A 20,797-nucleotide genomic window follows, 5' to 3' on the forward strand; every position below is an offset into this window, starting at 1 on the left:
GCCGTCTGCAGCCGCCTGCCTTCTGGCAGGATCCGACTGTCTGGTTCATCGCTCCTTCTCCGCCTGTGTTTTCACCCGTCTCCTACAGCTATATATGGCAAAATCAAGCCACTCAGGGCCTCCCCTCTTCCTGGAGCTCGGTATTTGCACTCATGTGGATACCAGACCCTTCCTAGGATAAAATGTGGTGTGAGTCAACTCCTTAGAAGTGATCACTTTCCTTCTTTTAAGAATATCCGGCCTTTCTTCCTGCCATGTCCAGCAGCCCTAAGCTCCATGCAGATCCCTGGACACGGGCACCCCATCCCCTGCCCCAGCCCATCCCAGGCCAGCAGTCCATCTCTCCACGCGAGGCTGCTTTTACATTCCCTGCTTATCCACTCTCTCCCTGCCTCACTGTGACACCTCGCTGGGGGCTGGGCTGAGTCACCCTTGTTTCCCTATTTGGTCCCCACCTCACACAGGACTTAACACAGCACCTTTTTACACAGTTGTGAAGGAATCACTGGTTCGTTAACTCTGGCAAGGACCCCAGCAGCCAGAGAAGCTCTTTCTGTGCTGCAGACCCTGGCTGGGGCCCCTGGAAGGTGGTGAATCCCAGGCCACCTCCCTTCCCCACCAGGCGCCGCCCTGGCCCCATGTCCCCTGCCCTCGTGGTGGACCCAGGAATCCACCAACTTCAGGCTGCGTGGCTTTGGTGCAGGAGAAGGCCAACGTCTCCTCCTGGCGTGGAGGAGCTAGCAAGTCCGTCGGCTGGGGTTTAGTGTCAGTGGGTCTCTTACAAGGGAGGAGGTGTCACTCCGTAGGTCTCTGTGGATGGCAGCGCGGCTCCCACCTGCTGCCCCCCTCTGCAGGCTGCGGTCCTCCTCCACCTTCCACCTCCTTCTGCCAGTCGACTGAGGAATGCTTCCAGCACAGTTTCTGGAAGAATTCTACATCCTTCCCATGCGTCACGTGCACATCCTTGTCTGCTGGGCTCTTTGAGACACTGTCCCATCCCATTGAGACTTGACATGTCCTGTGTCACAGCCCTGGTCAGACACGGAGGAGGGATCCCTTTGGTCATGATGTGGATAGAGAAGGTGAGAGTTTGGGTCTCACGATGGCTTCTCCTGGCTGGAATTGGGTTGTCCAGGGGCCAGAGAATCCTGCCTTTTGCAAGATCCCAGGTGACAGTCAGAACCTCTGTGGCCTCGGGTGTGAGCCCGGGCGTCTGCTGTGCCGCTAGTCTTCATAGTACGGTGGCGACGAGAGCAGCGAGCTCTTCCTCTTGCTTCCACTGTACATCAGCGAGACGCTCTTCTTCTTCCGATCAAAGGGGCTGCTGTCATCCCCAGTCAGGGACAAGTAGGATGCGATGCTTTCCCGAAGGCCATAGCTGAAAAGGGACTCATCCACCCCAAGTGGGTTCCCTGCTCCCTCAGGGTCCTCCTGCAGTCTGTGAGTCAGAACAGGTGGCAGAGAACGGGAGAAAAGAGTAGGATATTGACAGAGAGGGGACAAGGGACAAAGAAAAGGAAAAGGAAGAAAAAAAGAGAGCCTAGTTAATATCCTTTTAGCTTCTTTTTCTAATTCTGGTTCTTACTTTTGTTGGCTATGTGATCTTGACAAACCACTCAACCTCTCTGAATTACTGTTTTCTCCAGTGCCTGTAACTTCCAACTGTAAATCTAAGTGAATTTTTCTATAAGGAAGATCAGTTTTATTCATCTCCTAGCCAAATCTGATCTCTGATTTTCTTTGAACTTACCCATGGGATGAATTTTGATTTCTGTTCAATTTATAAGATAATCCACCAATCACAAATGATGGATATTCACCTCAAAATTTAATGGCTGGCAATGGAAAAAAAAAAAGACTAAATCAGTGGAAGATGTTTTTTCTCTTAGCAAAACTGAGTCACCTCAGTTTTGTCATGTTTAAGTTCCATGAGTGAGTCTTAAATACTACTAAATGACACAGGTTGGCTCGTGCGTTAGTCTAGGACCTGTGCAATCAGGAAAGCAAGGCGGCGTCCTGCTGGACAATGCCTTCTAGCTTTCAGCAGGGACTCCTAAGGACAAGGGGACTGAGGGCTGTGGTGGAGGTGGCCAATGACTTCAGGCCACGGCTCTCCACACCGTGTCGGGCTCACACGCTCAGGGGACACCCACACACCTGGACGCTCTCTTCCAGTCGAAGGTCTTCTGGCGCAGGGTGACGGGGGAGCTGGAGGCTCCGGCTGCTGGGGCGGGCGTGCTCTGCGTCAGGCAGGGCGTGGTGAGCACACAGCACAGGCCATCAGCCACCTCTGCAGGGGGAAGCAGACAGAGTCAGGCCCAGGGAAGCCGTGGCCAGGGTGGAGTGCAGGCCTGAGCACCATCTGGTCCAGCTCCTGGCCCTTGGCATGGGAAATAAAGGCAGGGACTTGAAAGGGGTGTGGAAGGTAGTGGCCAGGCTGAGAGTCACACACCCAGTCATTGGAGGGCTGCTAAGGTGCCCTGAATGTGCGGCACACTTAGCCAGGCCCAGGCAGCCGGAGGGGCTGGGGACCAGAAACCAGTGGAAGCTGGAGAGACAGCACCTCAGCTGTCCCTGGCAGTGTCCCCACGCCTGCTCCTGGCTTCCTGTGTGACTGCACTGACCTCAGATGTCACCTACATAGGTGCGTGCAGGGATGTGAGGTGGACCGTGAGGTCAGTGGGAAGTCTGGTTGACTGTGCATCTAACATAATTAGGGGGTGGAGACCTAAGTGACCCCCCAGCTCATGAAAGAGGAAGACAAAGCCAGATCCAGAGCCCAGCAGGCAGGGCAGCCCTGGGTGCCCCCCTTAGCCACACTTAGGCAACTAACAGACATGGAGGAGGAGAGGCAGTGACACAGGAGGGACACAGGAGCCCTGCTGAGCTGGTGCCGCCTCTTCATCTCACCAAGGCCCCTCTCTGTGTGCAGTCAGTATCTTGGGCCCATTCTGGACATGGAATGTGGCCAAACCCTGTCTCATGGATTTGGGACCAGGTTCTCCTTCCAAAGCAGGTCAGTGTCCCTTAGGAGGAGAAGACAGGTCTTCCTCGGCCTCCCAGGGTGACGCTGGTCTGGTCCACTCCCCTCTACGCAGCTCACTGGAGTGCTCCATTCTCTCACTCCTCGGGCTCCGGAGACCCTGCTTTCAGGGTCCCCTGCTCCCAAAGTCCCTGGCCATGTCTTAGAAGAGCACAGAAAACATCTTGTATGTTCAGACCATTTCAGTTAGTTGCAGAGGTGAACCTGTGGCTGCCCCCTGTCAACCGATGCTGGGGCCAGGGTCGTCTCTCTGGAAGGCCCTTGCTCTGTCCAGCCCTCCCTGTGGTGCAGCAGGCCGAGCGGGCGCGGTGTTCCGAGCCACAGTTTCTGGGCCTCCTGGTGTGTGAGAGCTTTGTTGGGGCAGCATTCATTTCGTGTTTGCTTTTGTCTATGCAAAATTTATGGTCTGCACACCCCTCTGATGCTTGTTATTAAAAGCCAAATACCACGACCAACCTTCACTCCTACCCAGCACAATCGGCTGTTTCCAGGACGCCCTTCCTCTTTCATTTTGAACTGTGAGGTTTTCGGTATCACAGAGGCGATATTTGTAATCATTTATTTTGCATCTGCCACAGGCACCAGGCTGGGCTGCACATGGCACAAGAAAGATTATGCTTGATAATCATTCAGTCCCCTGCTGGGGCCACTGTCACCACCTTCCAGGAATGGGAAGCAGAGGAGGCGGGGCACTTGCTCCAGCCCCCCCAGCCTGGGCCCCAGGGTGGGCCTGCCTCTCCCAGTAGCCACTGCTTCCATATCACCTGCCACTTCATAGGCCAGGGATGTCACCCAAAGGCTGTGTGGGTTCCTTTCTCCTTGAAAAGGCCTTTGCTCTTCTGATTCAATACCCTGACTCCTAAAGAGTGCTGGCAAGGTTCCTCAGGGTGAAAGGTCAGGCACCTGAACCCAAAGGGAAGCCGAAGCCGCTAACAAAATGAGAAGGGCTTCTTCCCTGGCTCCCCCCAGTAGGACAGAGCAAGGGGGGGGGGGAGAAGCCCCACTCAAGAAAAAGTGGGTACCACTCAGTAAGTCCTCAAGGTCATGGCCATGTCCTCTCCTTAGCACCTCCAGAGAGTTGGGACAACTGGTGTCTGCATTGTATGGGAAGAAAGTGGGGCAAAAAGAGGCAAATATGCAGTCCAAGGTGGCCCAGCTCCCAGTGAGCAAGCAGAGCTGGAAATAATCACTGAGATGCCAGAACCAGCTGTTGGAAACTCTGCAACTGTTTACAATTGTTCCTTTGTCCAGGGGGCAAATTCCAACTCCTGAGCTGGCATTCAGGACCTGAACATCTGAATCCCACTTTCTGTCTTCTGACTCTACACTGACCCATCACTCTATCAGAACTAACCAGCTTCTACCATCCTGGAAGATGCTCCCTGTCTTGGTCTCCCCATCTAGCAAGCAAAATGCAAATTAATAAAATAGATGCCTCATCCTTAGGATCTCTTTGGGAAACACAGACCAGCATGCGATCACCTAGGCCACACTGCACAGTTATCAGAGCGCAAGGGAAAGGAACTCTGGAACACTGGGACAGAGAGGACTGGCCAACAAAGTCTCACTGCTAGGCTTCATCCCAGAGGTGGCCCATGTTGGCCTTGGAGGTTGAAGAGGGTTCTGACAAGCAGAGAAGGGGCAACGAGTGAGACTTCAGAACAGAGTCCCCCAAAATGCAGGGCCACTTAAAGAGCTGCCAGCTGTCTCTGTGTGGGATACAGGAGCAAGTGGATTGTGGGGTTTATAGGTGGAGAGAGGGTGGATTTGAGATGAGGTGCATTGTACCTACTAGGACAAGGCTCAGAGGCTCTTGTACTCTGAGTTAACATAGTAAGAAGTCAAAATGGGCAGAAAGCAAGAAAAAAATCCCTGGCTTCTGTTGGGGAGCTAGGCCCACCCGAGGCTGTGAGGCCTCAGCAGGCAGTGCAGAGGGGCCTCCTCCTCCAGTCCCAACTGTTTCTTACCTGAGTAGTGGTTGACCAGGTCCTCCAGGCACTGGAAGGTGAGCCTCGGGGAGATGTAGTACCAGTTGTTTGGCAAGCGGAAGATGCGATAGTGCTTCACCTGCCTGTGTCTCACCGACAGGGAATAAAAACCTACAGGAGGAGAAGGACAGGTTAGTGGCTCTACGTGTTCCCTCCCAAGGGCAGCCAGCTGACTAGCTCACGTCCCCAGAGGCACATAGCTGCTCACTCTGGGTCTACTGCAGTGACACTGGGAGGTGGCACCCTGTCAGGACCAACAGCCCCTCCTGCTCTAGACCCCTCTTTCCAGATGTGGTTCCCAGTTTAGAGCCCAGGGTAGCTGTTATTTTAGCAGCCCCCCAATGCACTCAAGAAGGGTTCTTACTGCCAGCCTGGGTTTCCAGGCACAGAGGCCTAGTCCTCCTGCTCTTTGAGGTGAACGTTGTTGTGCTGTCTTATCCCTGTGACTCCTGAGGCCACCTTGACTGCTTAGAGTTCAGTTGCCACCTAGCACTGAGGTGTTTGTGCCACTGATTTCCTCCCTCGGCCCCTGTCCCACGGACAGGGTGCTCACAGCCAGGTCCCCTTTCCTCATCCCTACCCCCCTCTGACTTAAGCTCGACTTCCTCAGGGATTGGAGCAAGTGGCAGTGCCTGGGTGTCCACGAGTGTCTCTAAGAAACACGTGAAAGATGACATTTCTCCTTCAGCGTCACAGAGTGGTGACCAACACAGGCTGGTAAGAGGAGAAGCTCAGGCACATACCAGCAGCCCTCTTAGCCTCAGCTCCCCAAATGGAGCATGAGAATTTGGACTTGGTTGATGTTTAAGGATCCCCCCTGCTCCATCTTCTGGGGTTCTAGGAGTGGAAAGTGCTCAAGAGGTGGCAAGAGGGGCAAGGAATGGGCATTCATCGAGTCTGTGTCCCGGGTGGGGGAATAAGCTACTTCCAGGCAACATCTCCTTGAATCTCAGAAAGGGCCTGGGAGGTACTGTCCCCAAATATTTTCCAGATGGAGAAATAGAAGCTCAGACATCCTGAGTGAGCATTCAGAGGCGCCCAGCCTGGGATTGGCCGCTCTGGGGTGTAAGCTTTGCTTTCAGCAAGCTCCTGGTCCGCCCTGGGGCACAGAGTTACTTGTCAGCCCTGCCCTTTGAGTCACCCACCGTGAGACTTCTTGTTATTTCAACTGGAACTGGAAATACAGCAAGCCAGTCCAGGGCAGTGCCTGAAAAATCATCAGAACTTTGCACCCCCCAGTGGGCGGAGCCTGCCACCCAAGCCCCACCCTGCCCCACTGCAGATCTGCTGAGGACCTGGATAACTGCAGATGTGCTGTGGCGCCCAGTGAGGCTCCCTCCCCTGGCCATGCTGCAGGGCTCTGAGCTGGGTATCCTTCCTCCTGGGCCCAACACATATGCCATGTTTGGCCTCTGCTTGACTTTGTTGTCCTCTGGTACCTTCAAGTATCTGACAAGAGCTGTTGTGGGACATTAGAATCCCCTATGTTCCATCTGTGTTTCCCCCAAGCCAGGCTGTGCTCATCTTGGTGAAGACTCCAGGGCCAGGTGGCCCCGGCCCTTGGTGGGTGCCTGGGAAATACTTAGACTGCGTCTTCTCTTCCTTGACAGGAAGTGAACAAGAAGCAGGTTAAGAACTTGCCAGATCTCCGCTATTCGAACAGTTGCTATTACGATCACCAGTGGGGGAGCCCTAGCCATCCAGGGTTTTGTTCCTGTGACATGAAGCTGTTACTATATCCAGGAACGGTGCTGTCCTTAATGCCTGACCTGAGGCTAAGAGAGAGAGAGAGTAATTCATGTCTGAAACTAGGACTTGGAACTCCTGCTCTGAACCACAGAAGGCGCCCTGCTATCTGCTCAGTTGACGCAGGAAATTATGATGATAAAGGTCTGGTGAGCAGGCAAACAGGCACATGGGCTTGTCCCCTCTGAGAGGCCCAGAGAACACTGATCTCAAGGCCTTTCACACAGCAATGACACTACAAGAATTATTACATTGGAATCTCACCACCTTACAAAGGGAGGTTCTCTCCACTTCACAGATGAGAAATCTGAGTTCAGAGAGGTAAACCCGTGCAAGCCTCAGGACTGATGTCTACAGGCTGGGCCATGCCATTGTCCACCTCTGTGTGCCCAGCATGCTGCCCATGCCTGGGCCATGGTAGTACCCAGGGCCATGGTAGTACTCAGTCACCTGCTCCCTGTTCCTGGGCCCCTAGCTATCATGCTGGCCTTGCTGCGGGTGGGTGGACGTGGCTGCAAGGAGCTAACCACCTACACCCATGTGCACACGTAGGGAGGAGGGGCAGCCAGGAGTAGGGCCTGCCTGTCTGAGCCGGGCACGGAGAGACTGGCTGCTCACCTTTCTTGGTCTCGCTCTCTCTGATCATGAAGGAGCCAACCTTTGTGTCTGGCAGCTGCAGCAGCTCCTCTGCCTTCTCCCTGCCCAGTCCTTCGAACAGCCACCTGAGACACAGGAGGACAGCTGTGAGTAACCTGCATGTGCCCTGCCCACAGAACCTAGAGACAGCTAAGACCGAATGTGAAGTTGAAGTCTAGGTACTGTGAGGGTGATGGGGTGTCAAAGAGGAGGGATATCAGCTATTCATTCACTCATTATTCTTTCCTTCATTCATGCACTTCTATGTTCTATATTTCATATAAAGTTCCCAAGTGCCTATCACTGGCCAGGTGTTAGCCTGGACATGATCCAGGAAGCATGGGACCTCTCAGCCTGTCCCTCCAATGTTTGCTGGAATGTGCACGGTATGTAATGTGTAGCACGTGCCGTTATACAGGGTCCTCTGTGGCTGTGGCAGTCTGCCTTCCACGTACCACCTTGTACTCTGCGATAGCCACCCTCCTTGTGCCCTTGTCTTGTGGGTTTCACGGTGGCATCCAGGAGGTTGGGCTTGGCATATGCTTGTGAGTAAGAAGGAAGAGACGAGAGGTGGCCTGTGGAGGCCCCACAAACAAGCCCTGTTGTGCCTCCATCTGATCTCCAGCACCCTCCATTCTCACGCGTTCAGACACCCGTCATCGCGCCAGGAGCTTCCTGTGTTCCTTGCTTTTTTCACTAAACAGTAAGACGCGGTGGTGGCACTCTTGTAGCTCACTTTTGGAGTGGGGGTTTCGCACCCACAGGAGACCTGATGCTCTTGAGTCCTCCTGGGAAGCTTCTCTGGGCACAAAGGAATCTGTGTTCCAGGTGAACGGGCTCTTTGCAGACCAGGTTCTGCCAGACCTCAGCTGGGCAGGAAGTGCCTCGTTCGCATGTGGCTGGGGCGCATGCAGACACAACTCCCATCTCTCAGGTCCAGATCGGTGTGTGCTGTAACAGGCGTTGGTATGCTAATGTCTCGGAAGGCTTTAACGTTCTCCAGGGCACAGGAGCAGATCCAGGTCAGCAAAGCCTGTCTGTCATCTGAGTGCCCTGAGCACCAGGTGGGAAGACCCATAGGTTCTGTTTGTTCATGTATGTGCTCGTCACTGTGGTCACTTTTGCTGCTGGGATCATGATCATGCTGTATTTGGCCAAATATCTCAACTATTCCCTTAGTTCTGCACAGTGCATAAAGTACTAATTATTTTAGTGTATGCAACAAATACTCATTTATTCAAGTTCTTACACAAAAGTCTACTTAGAAAGGGGAGGACAACAGACAAGGAACAGCAGCCACATAGGAATACTCACTGTGTTTGCATGTTACACTGTGTTAAGCACTTTAACCCTAATCCTCACCTCAACTTCCTGAAACAGGGACATTATCCTGCTCATAGGATGCTAAAAGTCAGAATGATTAAGTAACTTGTGCACGTTACCATATCAGTGATTGAGAGAGTAAAATTAGAATACATTTTTCTGGGACATGCAATTCCACAGCTTCTATACTTCACTGCCCTTTTATCTATTCTTTATTTTAAGAAATGTCAATGCATCAACTAGATCAGTTGTCCTGTAGGGTCCTGTAGGTTGTTTGTCTGGGTTCCCACCACCCCGGCCCCTGCCAGCTTCAGTCCCACATCTTCAACATGAAGTGTCAAGGCGCATTTGCTAAAGAATGAATGGATCAAAGACCAGCCCCTGATGTGGAAGTGTGACTTGGGTTTCTTTCAGAAAGTGACTCTTCTGTTCAGTTTCATCAGCCTCAATATGGAAGTGTTTTCTGTATTCGTGATTAAGATCATCAATACTGAAATCAATGTACTCAATTCCAGTCTTCAGAATATTTGTGTGGTCATCTCTGTCTCACTAGATGGGCATGTGACTCTGGACAAGAAGCTATTTCATATTTGGACAGTGGTCTTTCCTTCCTTCCTTCCTTCTTGTTTTCTCTACGCTGAGCATTTCTTGCTAATTTGAGAGGTGAGAAGACAGTGGCTGGATGAGGTTAGGTAACTCCCAAGGCCCTTTCCCTAGAAGGAGGGAGCCAGGATGTGAGTCCAGGTGTGCTATGCCGCAGAGCCACCAGGGGCTGCCCCAGCCACTCCTGCACCACTACTGGAGGAAATACTGCTTCCCTCTGCCACGTCTGAGGTCTCCATGATCCTCTTCTGTTTGGCTCGTCTGCTCCTCTGGTGGGTGTGTGGGCATGTCAGGCAGGGAGCACTCTGTGCCTCTGGATGTGGAGTTGACAAGAATGTGGCTCTTTGCAGAGTCTCGCTGTGAAGTCTGGCATTGCTGTAGGAACTACTTGGAAATTAGCCTTCTCGTTTTCCCAACAGCCCTGCACTTGGGTCATGGTATTACATGTCACTATTACCATCATTCTGTGTTGCACTTTCTTTTCGACAACTAATGATTTCAGAAACCTAAGCAGCCTGGGCTCCCTCACCTGGGCAGAAAGTCACAGAGGCAGGACTTGAACCCAGATGGCTTGATCTGCTCCACCTCCCTGCCTCCAGTGGTAGGGCACTCGGAGTGTCGGTGCTGAGCAGCAGCAGCACCTCATTCCAGCTGAACAGCCCAGCTCCCTCATTTCACTCCAGGGAACCTGAGTCCCCAGATGGAAGGGATGGGTCCCAATCTGCATCATTCTCGAGGGGCAGAGATGGGGGGTGGGTGCCCTGCTTGACTCAGTGTCTTCCTTGCCACTCCACCATGCTGGAATCCCTGCCTGCCATCTCCTGAGCCACCCACATAGGCAGCATGATGTTTAATGGTGACGAATGTACTCACCCGTGGTAAACTCTGGCCACACAGATTCCCGGGATATAACTCTCCCGACCAGTGCTAAGAGAAATGGCTTTCCACCAGCCTCCTTCACTGTCAGAACAAAAAGACAAGATCAGGATGGGTAAATGGACAAGTGAACAGGATCAGCAGAATTACCCCATGGCAGCTGGGGACAGTTCTCTTGTAAGATCTGCCATTTCCCAGATGGACCAGAATTTCTCAGTTTGGGAATTGAGTGCTTAGTGGGTGCAGGCATGCATTCATGCATGCGTGTATGTGCACGCACACACACATGCAACAGACACCCTCATTCAAGCTAGCAGCTAGCTTGGAAGCATTCCCACTTAATAGAAAAAGCCACCTTCAGGGATCAGCAGCTGATGTTCTCAACTGCTATGCTATAGATGGAGGCTTTTTAAAACCAGTGTTTACTGGTTTGATTTGTACCCTGAAATATAACCAAAGATATTCTGTGTGTCTATATCAACGAGGATCCAAAGAAAATGGACTTAGAGTCCCTGATTGTCCTACAGACTGTTTGGCATCACTCTGAAGAGACAACAGGAATAGGAGGCAATGCTGTCTGTCATCAAAGTGTTTTCAGACCCTGGGTCTCTCTGCCCAGCTTGTGCTGGCACAGGGTTACCGCACATGTGGCGGGGGATGAGGTCAATGCGAGAAGCAGAATTGGGGTCATAAAAGTCTCAAAGCCTAGTTATAAACAATTAGATTTTAGCCAGCAGTCCATGGGGAGCCATTGAAGGTTTCAGAGCCCAGCAACATAAGGGGTAGGGTTGCAGTGGGGGCCAGACTTCTCACCCCACAGTAGGATCAGGGCCCATGTGGAACTGGGCGACTATAGCTAAAAATCTAGTGCTTCCCCTCCAAACTGAGGTTCTCTTGTTTTGAGGATTATAAAAGTTTTGAAAAGCTAACTCACTCAGAAATCACACGCAGTTTCTCCCCACGGCGGAATATTGGGGGGCTGATGTCAGGAGATGGGTAGTCACTCAGCACCGCGAGGAAGTCACTCTCCAGTCCTAGGAAATGAAGCAGAGGGGCATTTTGATTCACAGGAAGGAAGCGCAGCCCCAGCAGTCGGTGGGGACCTGCCCAGCTGCTGCGGGTTTCCCTGGAGACACCTCCTCCTGCACCCAGGTTCCCAGGGCCCCCTGTAGAGGGTGGTGCAGTGCTCGAGGACCCCTGAGGCCAGCCACACGCCCCTGTTCTCAGGCCTGCCTTGGCCCTAGTGTTCTCATCTGAGAAATGGGGATCCAGAGCCTGTAATCTGAAGTCAGAGCTGGCTTCAGGGTCTGTCCCAGGCCTCCATCTCTCCGTCTTTACCACAAGCCCCATCTCTGTTCTGGGGCCCCTCTGAGATGAGATAAAAGAGTAAGGCACCATCCCACAGATGAAAGAACGCTAGCAAACATCCCTTCCTGTTACTGTGGCCCCAGCTGCCCAACCTGGGCTTGTGTGTCTCAGATCTGTGACATGTGAGTGTCAGGGGGTGAGGACAGATGAGTTCTGAGGACCCTCCAGACCAAGCGGCTATTAACCTAGAGGCTGCAGAACACTTCTTCCTTACAGAGTGTGGGCCCCTATGTGGGCGATCTCATTAATAGTGACTTTTGTTGGGGGTGAGTGTGGTGGAAGAAAAAACGAAGGACCTTTTATTATGTGTATATTGAAAATAATTTTAGTAAATTTTGGAAAGGGAAAGAATGCTATTTGGTTCATGTAAGCACAACTTACTCTGGAGATGTGGTGATAAGACATGAATTTCCTTTCTGATGCTAGCGGTATCTGCTTTGCATACTTGTTGGTTCGCCATAGTTCACATGCATTATATGCAGGGTGAGACGGGTACATTTTGGGGAAATGATACGCCATAACTTCTGTGGCTGCTGTCACTCCACCTGCTGGCTAGGCAGCCAAACTCCCAGATCTGGTGACGACTTTATTCATTCATTTGGTAGCTATGTAGTGAGCATGTACATGAGCCAAGCATCTATGAGAAAGGCAACCCTTGTCCTCAAAAGGGGCTCATGGTCTAGAAAGCACACCCACAATCATGGGAGGAGCCATTCCTGTTCCCTCACCCCAGGAATTTCTGGAGAAATCCCAGCACTCAGTTGTGCAGGCTGGGTGGCCCATGCAGGCCACTTTCCAGGATCCAGACACCCTGCTGAGCACCCCCTCCCTACCTCCTACAATGCACGCATCCTATAGCCTCCAACTCTTAAATCTCATGGACAGACTGAGTCAAAGGAGGCTGAGCTCAAGGATGAGTAAGAAGGGTAAACAGGGCTTCCAGTACAGGGTTTGGTCATCAACTGATAAATGAATCAGGAGGAAGTCATCGCAGTGGAACAGTACGCTCAACTGTGCTGCTCATTTGAGGAAAGCAAGTCACTGACAATAAACTACGTAAAAGTAAGAGTTCCTGTGTGTGTGAGATGGAAACCAAACGTGACCTTTGGTGTTCTTGCGACCCTTGGAGGAAGGTCAGGGCTCCCAGGAAGCAGCAGGGTCTGGCCACAGAGAAGTGACCTGTTGAGGCCTCTGGCCCATCTTATATCAAGCCTTGCCTGAGCCCCAGGGATTCTCCCTCACATGTTGCTTCTTTGGATTCAGAAAGGGGTCCTTCCCTTGTACTGTCCAGACACACCCCAGAAGTCCTGAGTTCTAATAAGGGGTGGGGATGGATTTGGTGAGGCATGAAGCTTGTGCAGACTTGGAGGTCCTCCAGATTTGAAACTCCAAATGCAAAACGAGGCTCAGGACTTGGAGGGGGTTGTGCTGGGGAGGGGCCAACAGAACTGGATCTGCTCGGCTTTCTGGCAAATCTGCCTGGATTCTAAGGCCAACTGTACTGAGGTGAATGAGTGTGGACACACCCTCTGTCTTGGCCCCGAGTTTCCTAGTCTGGAAAATGGCAGGTTAGAAATGCCTTCAAGATGGAAGCCCTTCTTCCTGGTCTAATGATGACTGAATCTGAAAGGACCATTTATTAACCAAGCCGCTGTGGCTTAGGTGCCAGGCTCACCAGGCTCCTTGGGCCTCAGAGCCTCTGTGTGGGCTGTGCCCTCTGCCTGCTACACAGGTGCCCCTTCATCCTCCCTTCCCCACCTGTAGCCTCCCCAGAGAGGGCTCAGCCTCTCATGGATCTATACCCACTCTCTGGCATTCTCCTCTAAGTCAAGATACCAGGTTGCATTTTAATGTTTGTGTGACTATCAGGGCAATGTCCATGTCCCCACCTGGCAGTGCATTCCAGGAAAAGCCCATGTGTCTTCTGAGTCTTGCAGCCCTGAGCCCAGCAATAGGCCTGTCCCTTCAAGGTTGCTCAAGGCAGGTGTATTGAATGCAGATGTGGAGCAACCTCTGTGTACTGTGTCCTCAAGGATGGCCTTTGTGCTGTATTTTAAAGCTGGTCCAGGAGAAAGGAGACTATACTGTGGCTTGAAGCCGGGTGAGCAGCCATCCCAAAGCCCCTTGTGAAAAATGAGCATTGAAATGAGAGTCCCTGGACACGAAATCTGGGACAAGAATGGAGCCTTTAGATGCAGCCTGCGGCAGGAGGGATGAGGAGCTTGAGGTTTGGATGTGTGGTTCAAGAAATAAAAACAAGCATCCCTGGTAATGTTAAAAACAAGACCTAAAAGAAACAAGAACCAGAGCAAAATCCCAGTATAACCAATTGTTCCAGTGGAGGAAAAGGGGCTCATGGGGTAGTAAGTTTCAGTTTTGCAATGGCGAAGAGAGGTTTCCTGTGGAATTTCCACAGCAGGGATGTTTTTGTATCTATAACGTTTAAATATCATTGAGGCAACCTTGTGTTTGGGCTTTCGTTTAAAGATTAGATAGCTTCTACCTGGTCCTTTGCAAGGGACGTGACATCCCCTTTACCATCAGCATTAGAGAAACAGGACAAAGGCATCGGCCAGGACTGAAGCCTGGTGTGCCCTCTGCGGGGGCATGGTGGCCTTTCTGAGCAAGTGCTTGTGCCACAGTCCCTTCTAAGTCTTGTCTGAGCTTTGGTCCTCACAGTGAAATAAATACAAGGTAAGATATTTCCCTTTGCTGCTCAAGTTCAAACACATTCAGTACTTCTGGAGCCCTTGGCATTAAGGACAGCCTCCCATTCAAACCAGACTAGATCAATGAGCTACACAGAGAGAGGCCGGAAGAAGCGGGTGGGATTATCGCAGTCTTAAGGAAACAAATTAAGTGTAGAAATGTGTGCTGAGCAGGAAAGAAATCCAGGGAGAATTTTCAGAAGAGCTTTATGGAAAGAGAATGGGCTTCGAAATAATCAGACCTGGCTTAAATCCACCTCTACCACTTAATAGCTCTGCGATTTGGGGACAGATTTATTTTTAATGAATCTGGCCTTGATTTCTTCATGTATGAAAATGAGAAATATCAAAAATCTGTCTCCTGTGGGGGGTCAAGGTCCATGGTGCTTCACAGTGACTGGCAGGGCCTCCCCCAGTGGGTGGCATCCAGTGCCCCTTTCCTGCATGGCAGGGTTACCATCCCACTGTCCACGACCAGTTTCAGCCAGTAGTGTTGCAAACTTTGCCACCATCTAGTAGTACCAACGAATCTGCTCTATGTCCTCTCATCATCTAAACACAAACTCTATTTGTGAGCGCAGAAGATGAAATTCAGAATACCAAATATTTGCTGATAGCTCCGCTCAAGAATGAGTGATGTTGAACAGAATGTACAAAAGTATAAAATAGGAAATGAGCCCAGAAAAGGAAGGGGCCCCTTGGCAGAACTTACTGGCCATAATTATTACTTAGTCAAATACAGACAGGCCTCTTTTGCATTATTCTTTGGAGTGTCTGGACCATTTTCCTTTCCAAGGCTGAAAACATTCTTAGTAGCTTTCATTTTTATATGTGTGGCAAACTCTCCATTCCTGCCTTCCAGCACTCCACCCAGCCCTACACAACACATGCTCTTATTCGAAGGGAAGAATCCAAAGCTGGGAGAGATCTTGTAAAGTGTCCAGGGAGAGCAAGAGGATTCCCAAGCCCGTGGTCACCCCATGAAGCCACATGGCACTCCTGGGCACCTAATATTCAGGGTCTTCCAATTTCCTGAAAATATCAGGATGAATGCCACTCCAAATGAGTCCTTGGGCCTGGCACAAGCTGCAAGAGCCGCTGGTAGGCTGGGAGCTGAATGGCCCAGTGATTTCAGCTTCTGGTTTTACACTCCCTTGAGTCACACCCAAACTCGGGGACTCCTGCCGTATGTATCACAGCAGGTCTGACTTTCAGTAACTTTTTCAGGAAATCACACATATGCAAGAACCAATCATATAGAGCTCAGCAGAGCCTAGCCTGGCGGAAGGTCTGCAGGTTGCGGGTCACTAAGAACTATAGGCTGAGTTCCTCTAAGGTTCTCTTTTTACCCAAAACCTTGGTTTCTCCATGTGTTAGTGGACAGAGTAGAAGCAGTCAGACTAAAAGCCACCAGGGGTCAGTTCCCATACTCTTAGGACTCAGGGGGAGCTGGCCCAGAACATGAGGATAGAATTGTCTCTGGGCTCCAGGCCCCAGAATGTGCTCCTTATGAGACCTCCGAGCTCCTCACATGTCAGAGGCTTTCAGCCCTCCTTGCTCTTTCTCATTTCCATCCCGGGGCCCAGCAGCGGGACCAGGTGGTACAATTCTGGAGCGAGCCACACTGGGCTGGTGCTGTGATGTGTTTCCAATCCAGTCCTCCCCCACCCTGTGGTGCTGACAGACTGTAGCTGTCTCATGGCGGATGTCAGGAAAGATAGGTGGAGTGGTCCAGAGACTGGCCCAAAAACACTGGACTTGTAGTTGCATGCCAAGTGTCAAACTCAGGTCAGCTCATGGTGGAGCACCAGGGCTGTGCTCTGGCCACTGGGCTTTCCTTTGTCATGGTCAAGTGCCGCTTCTACTACTGGGGACCTAATGACATTTTTCTTAATATTAATTCACTTAAAACAACTGTAGTCCTGTTCTAAGCAATGTAGAACCATGGATTTGATGAGTTAGCTAGTTTTTATGATATTCACTAAATGTATAGTGATATGAAATTTGAATGATCACATTTTACCTAAACTATGTCATGGTCCAGCAGGTGCATGAGATCCAAACAGGAAAGAGAAATCTACTTTGAGATCTGATGCAGGTGCCTCATCCACAGGATCCCTCAAAAAGGCCTGTGAGGGTCTCTGTTATTAAATCTGATGACCAGGCATATTCCCCCAGCTCTAGATTGCCCAGCCTCTCTCAGCTCACAGGCCTCCTTAAAGCTGGCCCCCCCAGAATGTGATGTGGTGGTAAAGAGAAACGCTGGATTCAGGGCCCCTGCTTGCATTTCTGCCTCCCTTTCTGAAATGGAGTGACTCAGGTGAGTCACTTAACCTTCTTGTGCCTCAGTTTCTTCAACTGCAAGTTGGAGAGGATGCTCTTGATGTTGTGGTGGGGCTATTATGAGAACTTAGAGTTCATATATGTAAATTCACATTCCGCTGTACTATGTAACTGTGTATGTAATGTGTAGTTCATGTGCACAGAGAGCTTAGGCCTGTGTGTGGCATATGACAAGCACGTGCCATTCTGTAACTATTCCTGTTTTATAGTGAGGACTTAGAGTCACTGTGATGAGAAGCTCACACCTCATCTCTTGCTGTGTGATGGTGCAGAGGCAGGACTAAAAGCTGCTCTGAGGTCCACCAGTTTTAGGGGTCCTGAGATTTGCCAGGGAACCAGAAATAATTCAGCTTGCAGCTACTGCCTATCACCATGAATCTGATTAGTAGGTCTGGGGTGGAGCCAGGATCTGCCTATAACTTCTTCCCAGGGGTTCCTAATGCAGGTAGTCTGAGGGCCCCACTGAGAAGTTCCAGGCTGGGTCTTGAGGTTTCTCTCTCCTCCCTCCCCCGCCCACCCCACACCTTTTTTCCAGGCAGCCACGTAAATGCACCACCTGGTATATGGGTTCCACCCTGGCATAGCATTGGGTCATCTGGCCACCTCTGCGTAAAATGTGACTGCAGACAGGGTGATAAGCAGGGAAGAGACAAAGAACAGAACTGATTGCGCCGAGTGACGGAACTGTCTCTATGAGATGGAAACTTGCTGTTCCCTGCAAACCTGGGAGTTTCCTGGGTTGCATTCAATTCTGTGCGTCAGTGTCTGAGCTGTGCAGAGTCCCAGGGATGGTTCACTCTGCAGAATGATTTGGAAACAAGCTCTGGAGGCACTAGTTCTACCGCTGTAACACTTGAGGGTTGGCTGTTTGGACACAGCCTGGGGCAGCCAGAGGACCCCAAGTGTGCTTTCAGTAGTCTTCATCCCTCTTCTGACATGGCGCTCTTTGTGCTCTGAGACTGTGGTGAGGGAGGGAAGGTTGCAGCTTCCATTTCACAGTTGAGTCCCTGGGGGTGGCTGAGTGACTTCCCGAAGATCACACAGCTTCCAGGGGACATTACCAGAGGCTGCATGTGGCCTTTGCCCCTGAAACCTGCCGTTTTCTATCAGGTCGTGCTGCCTCTGTGTGTTTTGTGACATTAGTCCCTGGGACTAGACTAATAAGGAATGTTCCGGAAAGCTTTGCTTAGTGGAAAACAGATGGTGAAACCCTTATTCTAAGGCATTTGCGGTCTTGCTGGGGGGAAGAATGATCTCCCCCAAACTCAGGAAACAGGTTTCAGTCCACAGCTTGGCCCTGATGACCCTGGGCCTGGCAGCAACTGTGGTACTTTACTTCTGCCACAGAGCTCCTGCCAGAGGACACTGCAATCACATGCTGACCCAAAGCAGTCGGCAAGGAGGGTGCCGCCTTCAGGGAGCCTGAGACTGACTGCACCCGGGGGAGCCCTCCGTGAAAACCTGGGCCTTGGCTTCACGCAGCGGAGCTAGTGAATGCAGCCCAGCTGCCAGCCCTTGCCCCCACGCTCCAGTAGGCTGAGAGAAGGGAGGGACTGACGTTCGGGTCGCTATAAGGGAAACTTCTTGGGGTGGGGGTGAACACCCACCAGTCCTTGATGTGGTCGCATGGATCTCAACCTGGGCATGACCTGGGGAATTCTCTCAATCAGGGGTATGGGGGGCGGGAGACTCCTCTTCCCCCTTGCAGAGGTGACCTCCCACCCACACAGTGGAAAAAGAAAAGCTAATTTTACAATAATTTGCATTTTAAAAGTGAAGGCAAATGAGCATGTCCAGGAGGCTGGTGTTTTTGTGGGGTTTGCTCAAGCATGCCACCCCTTGGCCTGACTGCTGGGTGACAACTAGGTGTACTGGGGCAGGTGGCCCTGAGCCTGCCGGGCCCCAGGCATTGCGCACAGTTTCTAGCAGAGGTTAAGACGCGGAGGAGATCTGTGCCAGTCCCGGGAGGCGTGGTGGCTGTGTCCCCCGCCCCAAGCTCTGGGTAGGGGTAAACAACTTTCTCCTCAAAGGCCCCCCAAAATATACACCCTGCTGCCTTTCATCACATGGTACCATCTCTTTGGTCCTGGGAACATTCAGTCTTTCCCTTTTGGCTTGGAGAGGGGGACAGGGCTAGAAGACAAAGAGCTAGTGGGAGAGTCGACTTGAAAGGGCGTGGGGGGCAGGGTTTCCTCTCCCTGGAGGCATCTAAGGGCCTCGGGTTGCATCATTGGGCATCTGGGTGGCTTCATTTTGGCAGAAGTGAGAGAACTTTTTCGTTAAGGGGCTGCAGGGGCTGAGGATGAGCAGTAGCCAGAGGAGGGCAGAAGCCCGTGTCATGTCAAGGGTCGGCTCAGCAGAGAAGGGGGCCATCTGTGCCCGCTAAAGTCTGCTCAGGGCCAAGGCACAGTGGGTTCAGGAACCAGGCATGGCCACCTCCACTGGGAGACAGACACCAGATCCCAGAGGCTGTGATGGAGGTGGGAGCCAGAAGTGTTCCAAGATCCTCCAGGAGCCACCCTGTGGACACTGACAGACGGCTAGCCTTCCTGATGTCTCCCTCTCAGTCCCCCAGAGGACCCAGGAACCCACACAGAGAGCCCCTCAGAGAGGACTAGGAATCCTCAGAACTAAAGCAAGGGTCTTAGAAGTGGCCAGCGCAGCTGACCCCAGAACAGGGGGGCCTTGGCCTTTGGCTTGCAGAGGGTCCCTCCTGTTCTCTGGACAGCTGCTAAAGGGCACTCCGCAGCTCTGGGAGTCTGGCCCAACCTGGCATCTCTCCAAAAATCTGATTTTTTCCATCACTGATTAACCTGCAGCAGTGGGTCTCCCCTGGAATGCTGGCGCCGGGCCGTCCTGCCAGTGGCACAAGGGTTCCTTTATCTTCAGGAGGGTGTCCTAGGGTCGGTGTCCAACCCAGTAAAAATGATGCTGATAAAAACCTCACAGAGCCAGCTCTGCAGATGACAGCACTTTATCAGGGATGGTGGGTATGGCCAACAGGAGGCTGGCTTTCAGGGTCAGATGGTGCTGGGTGGAACGCCAACTCTGTGAATGGCCGGGGCCACAAACCACAGTCCCTTTGTGGGCCTCAGTTTCCCCAGTTATAAAGTAGAGGTCGAACCAACTGACCACAGAGATCTACCTCAAAATGTCAGCAACACAGCACTCTTATCCTGCACCCAATACTTTTAAACTTTTAATTATGAAATATTTGAACCACAAAGTGAGAGAGATAAGTTGCAAACCCCTAGACACCATTGCCCCATTTCCACAAGTACCAGCCTCCTCTGTCACCCAGTCCTTGCTGAGCAAGACTCTCTCAGGACAGTCAAGCATCTCACCAAAGAAGTGGGACTTACCATCCGTGCTGGGCAGAGGCCTCTCCGGGGGCGCCGGGCTGGACTTCATGCTGTTCCCCATTTCTCTCTCTCCTGGGGTGGTGGAAGATGCCCGAAGCCTACAGCACAAGAGACACACGTGGACAGTCAGCTGCGCCCCGAGCCCTCTGCGTGGAGAATGACCCAGTTTAGGCTGCATGGTGCACCATTTCTCACGCAGCCTGCTCTTTGAAAGGCGGCTGTTTTTATGTGAAGACGCGATTCGCGAATGTTGGTTACATTTACGCAGCTCAAGTTCTTTTTATCAAGGGAATGACAGAGAAAAACCACAGAGAGGGAAGTTGATAGCAAATGCTGCTGGTGGCAGAAGTTTCCATTCCTCTGTACCCTCCCCACCAAGGGGACACGCAGTGTTTTTGTGAGAAGCTGAGCAGCGTTTCAGTTGGCCCCAAAGAACCTACACTTGGAAAACGTAGAGACAGCTCCCACGCCCCAGAAATTCAGGGCACATAAAACTTAGGATTTGCCTGACTTTATAGCCACAAGGGGTGAGGAGGGCCCCTGCTGCCCCTGCCATCTTTTGTCTGTTTGAATTCTTCAATATGCTTTCACAGAGGACACAAAAGGACAAGTTCCTAACACACTCTGTATCTCACTCTTGCTTTATGTGCTGCCAAAGCACGTTCTGCCAATAATCTTGATCTCTATAAAGTCCTGGCGTCCCTAAGCCGAGTTTGCAATGAAGGAAACAGTTTTAGAGAGGGTAAGTGACTTGTCCCATGTCACACAGCAGTGAAGGGGGTGCTGGGGTTTGAGCCACTG

The 20,797-nt window shown here is 51.7% G+C and overlaps 2 protein-coding genes across 4 annotated transcripts in view; one reads left to right on the forward strand and one right to left on the reverse strand.

Annotated features, from left to right (window-relative positions):
- The window catches only part of TG (thyroglobulin), a gene marked incomplete at its 5' end in the record, with an annotated part of 211,984 nt that overhangs the window by 131,205 nt on the left and 59,982 nt on the right, over positions 1-20,797 (forward strand). The gene's annotated exons all lie outside the window — the stretch shown is intronic.
- SLA (Src like adaptor) overlaps positions 1,225-20,797 on the reverse strand; it is a gene marked incomplete at both ends in the record, with an annotated part of 30,876 nt that continues 11,303 nt past the window's right edge. The window contains 7 exons of one of the 3 annotated variants that reach the window (XM_081266580.1): positions 1,225-1,438; positions 2,158-2,290; positions 5,011-5,142; positions 7,396-7,499; positions 10,213-10,299; positions 11,150-11,249; positions 19,997-20,094. In XM_081266580.1, the coding sequence (XP_081122706.1) occupies positions 1,225-1,438; positions 2,158-2,290; positions 5,011-5,142; positions 7,396-7,499; positions 10,213-10,299; positions 11,150-11,249; positions 19,997-20,057 (831 nt within the window). Of the gene's footprint in view, positions 1,439-2,157; positions 2,291-5,010; positions 5,143-7,395; positions 7,500-10,212; positions 10,300-11,149; positions 11,250-19,996; positions 20,175-20,797 lie in introns of those variants that run through there. The other 2 variants (XM_081266579.1, XM_081266581.1) reach the window with 2 other exon arrangements.

The sequence above is a fragment of the Spermophilus citellus genome (genome assembly GCF_964194105.1).
Source record: "Spermophilus citellus genome assembly, chromosome: 14".
Taxonomy (NCBI): domain Eukaryota; kingdom Metazoa; phylum Chordata; class Mammalia; order Rodentia; family Sciuridae; genus Spermophilus; species Spermophilus citellus.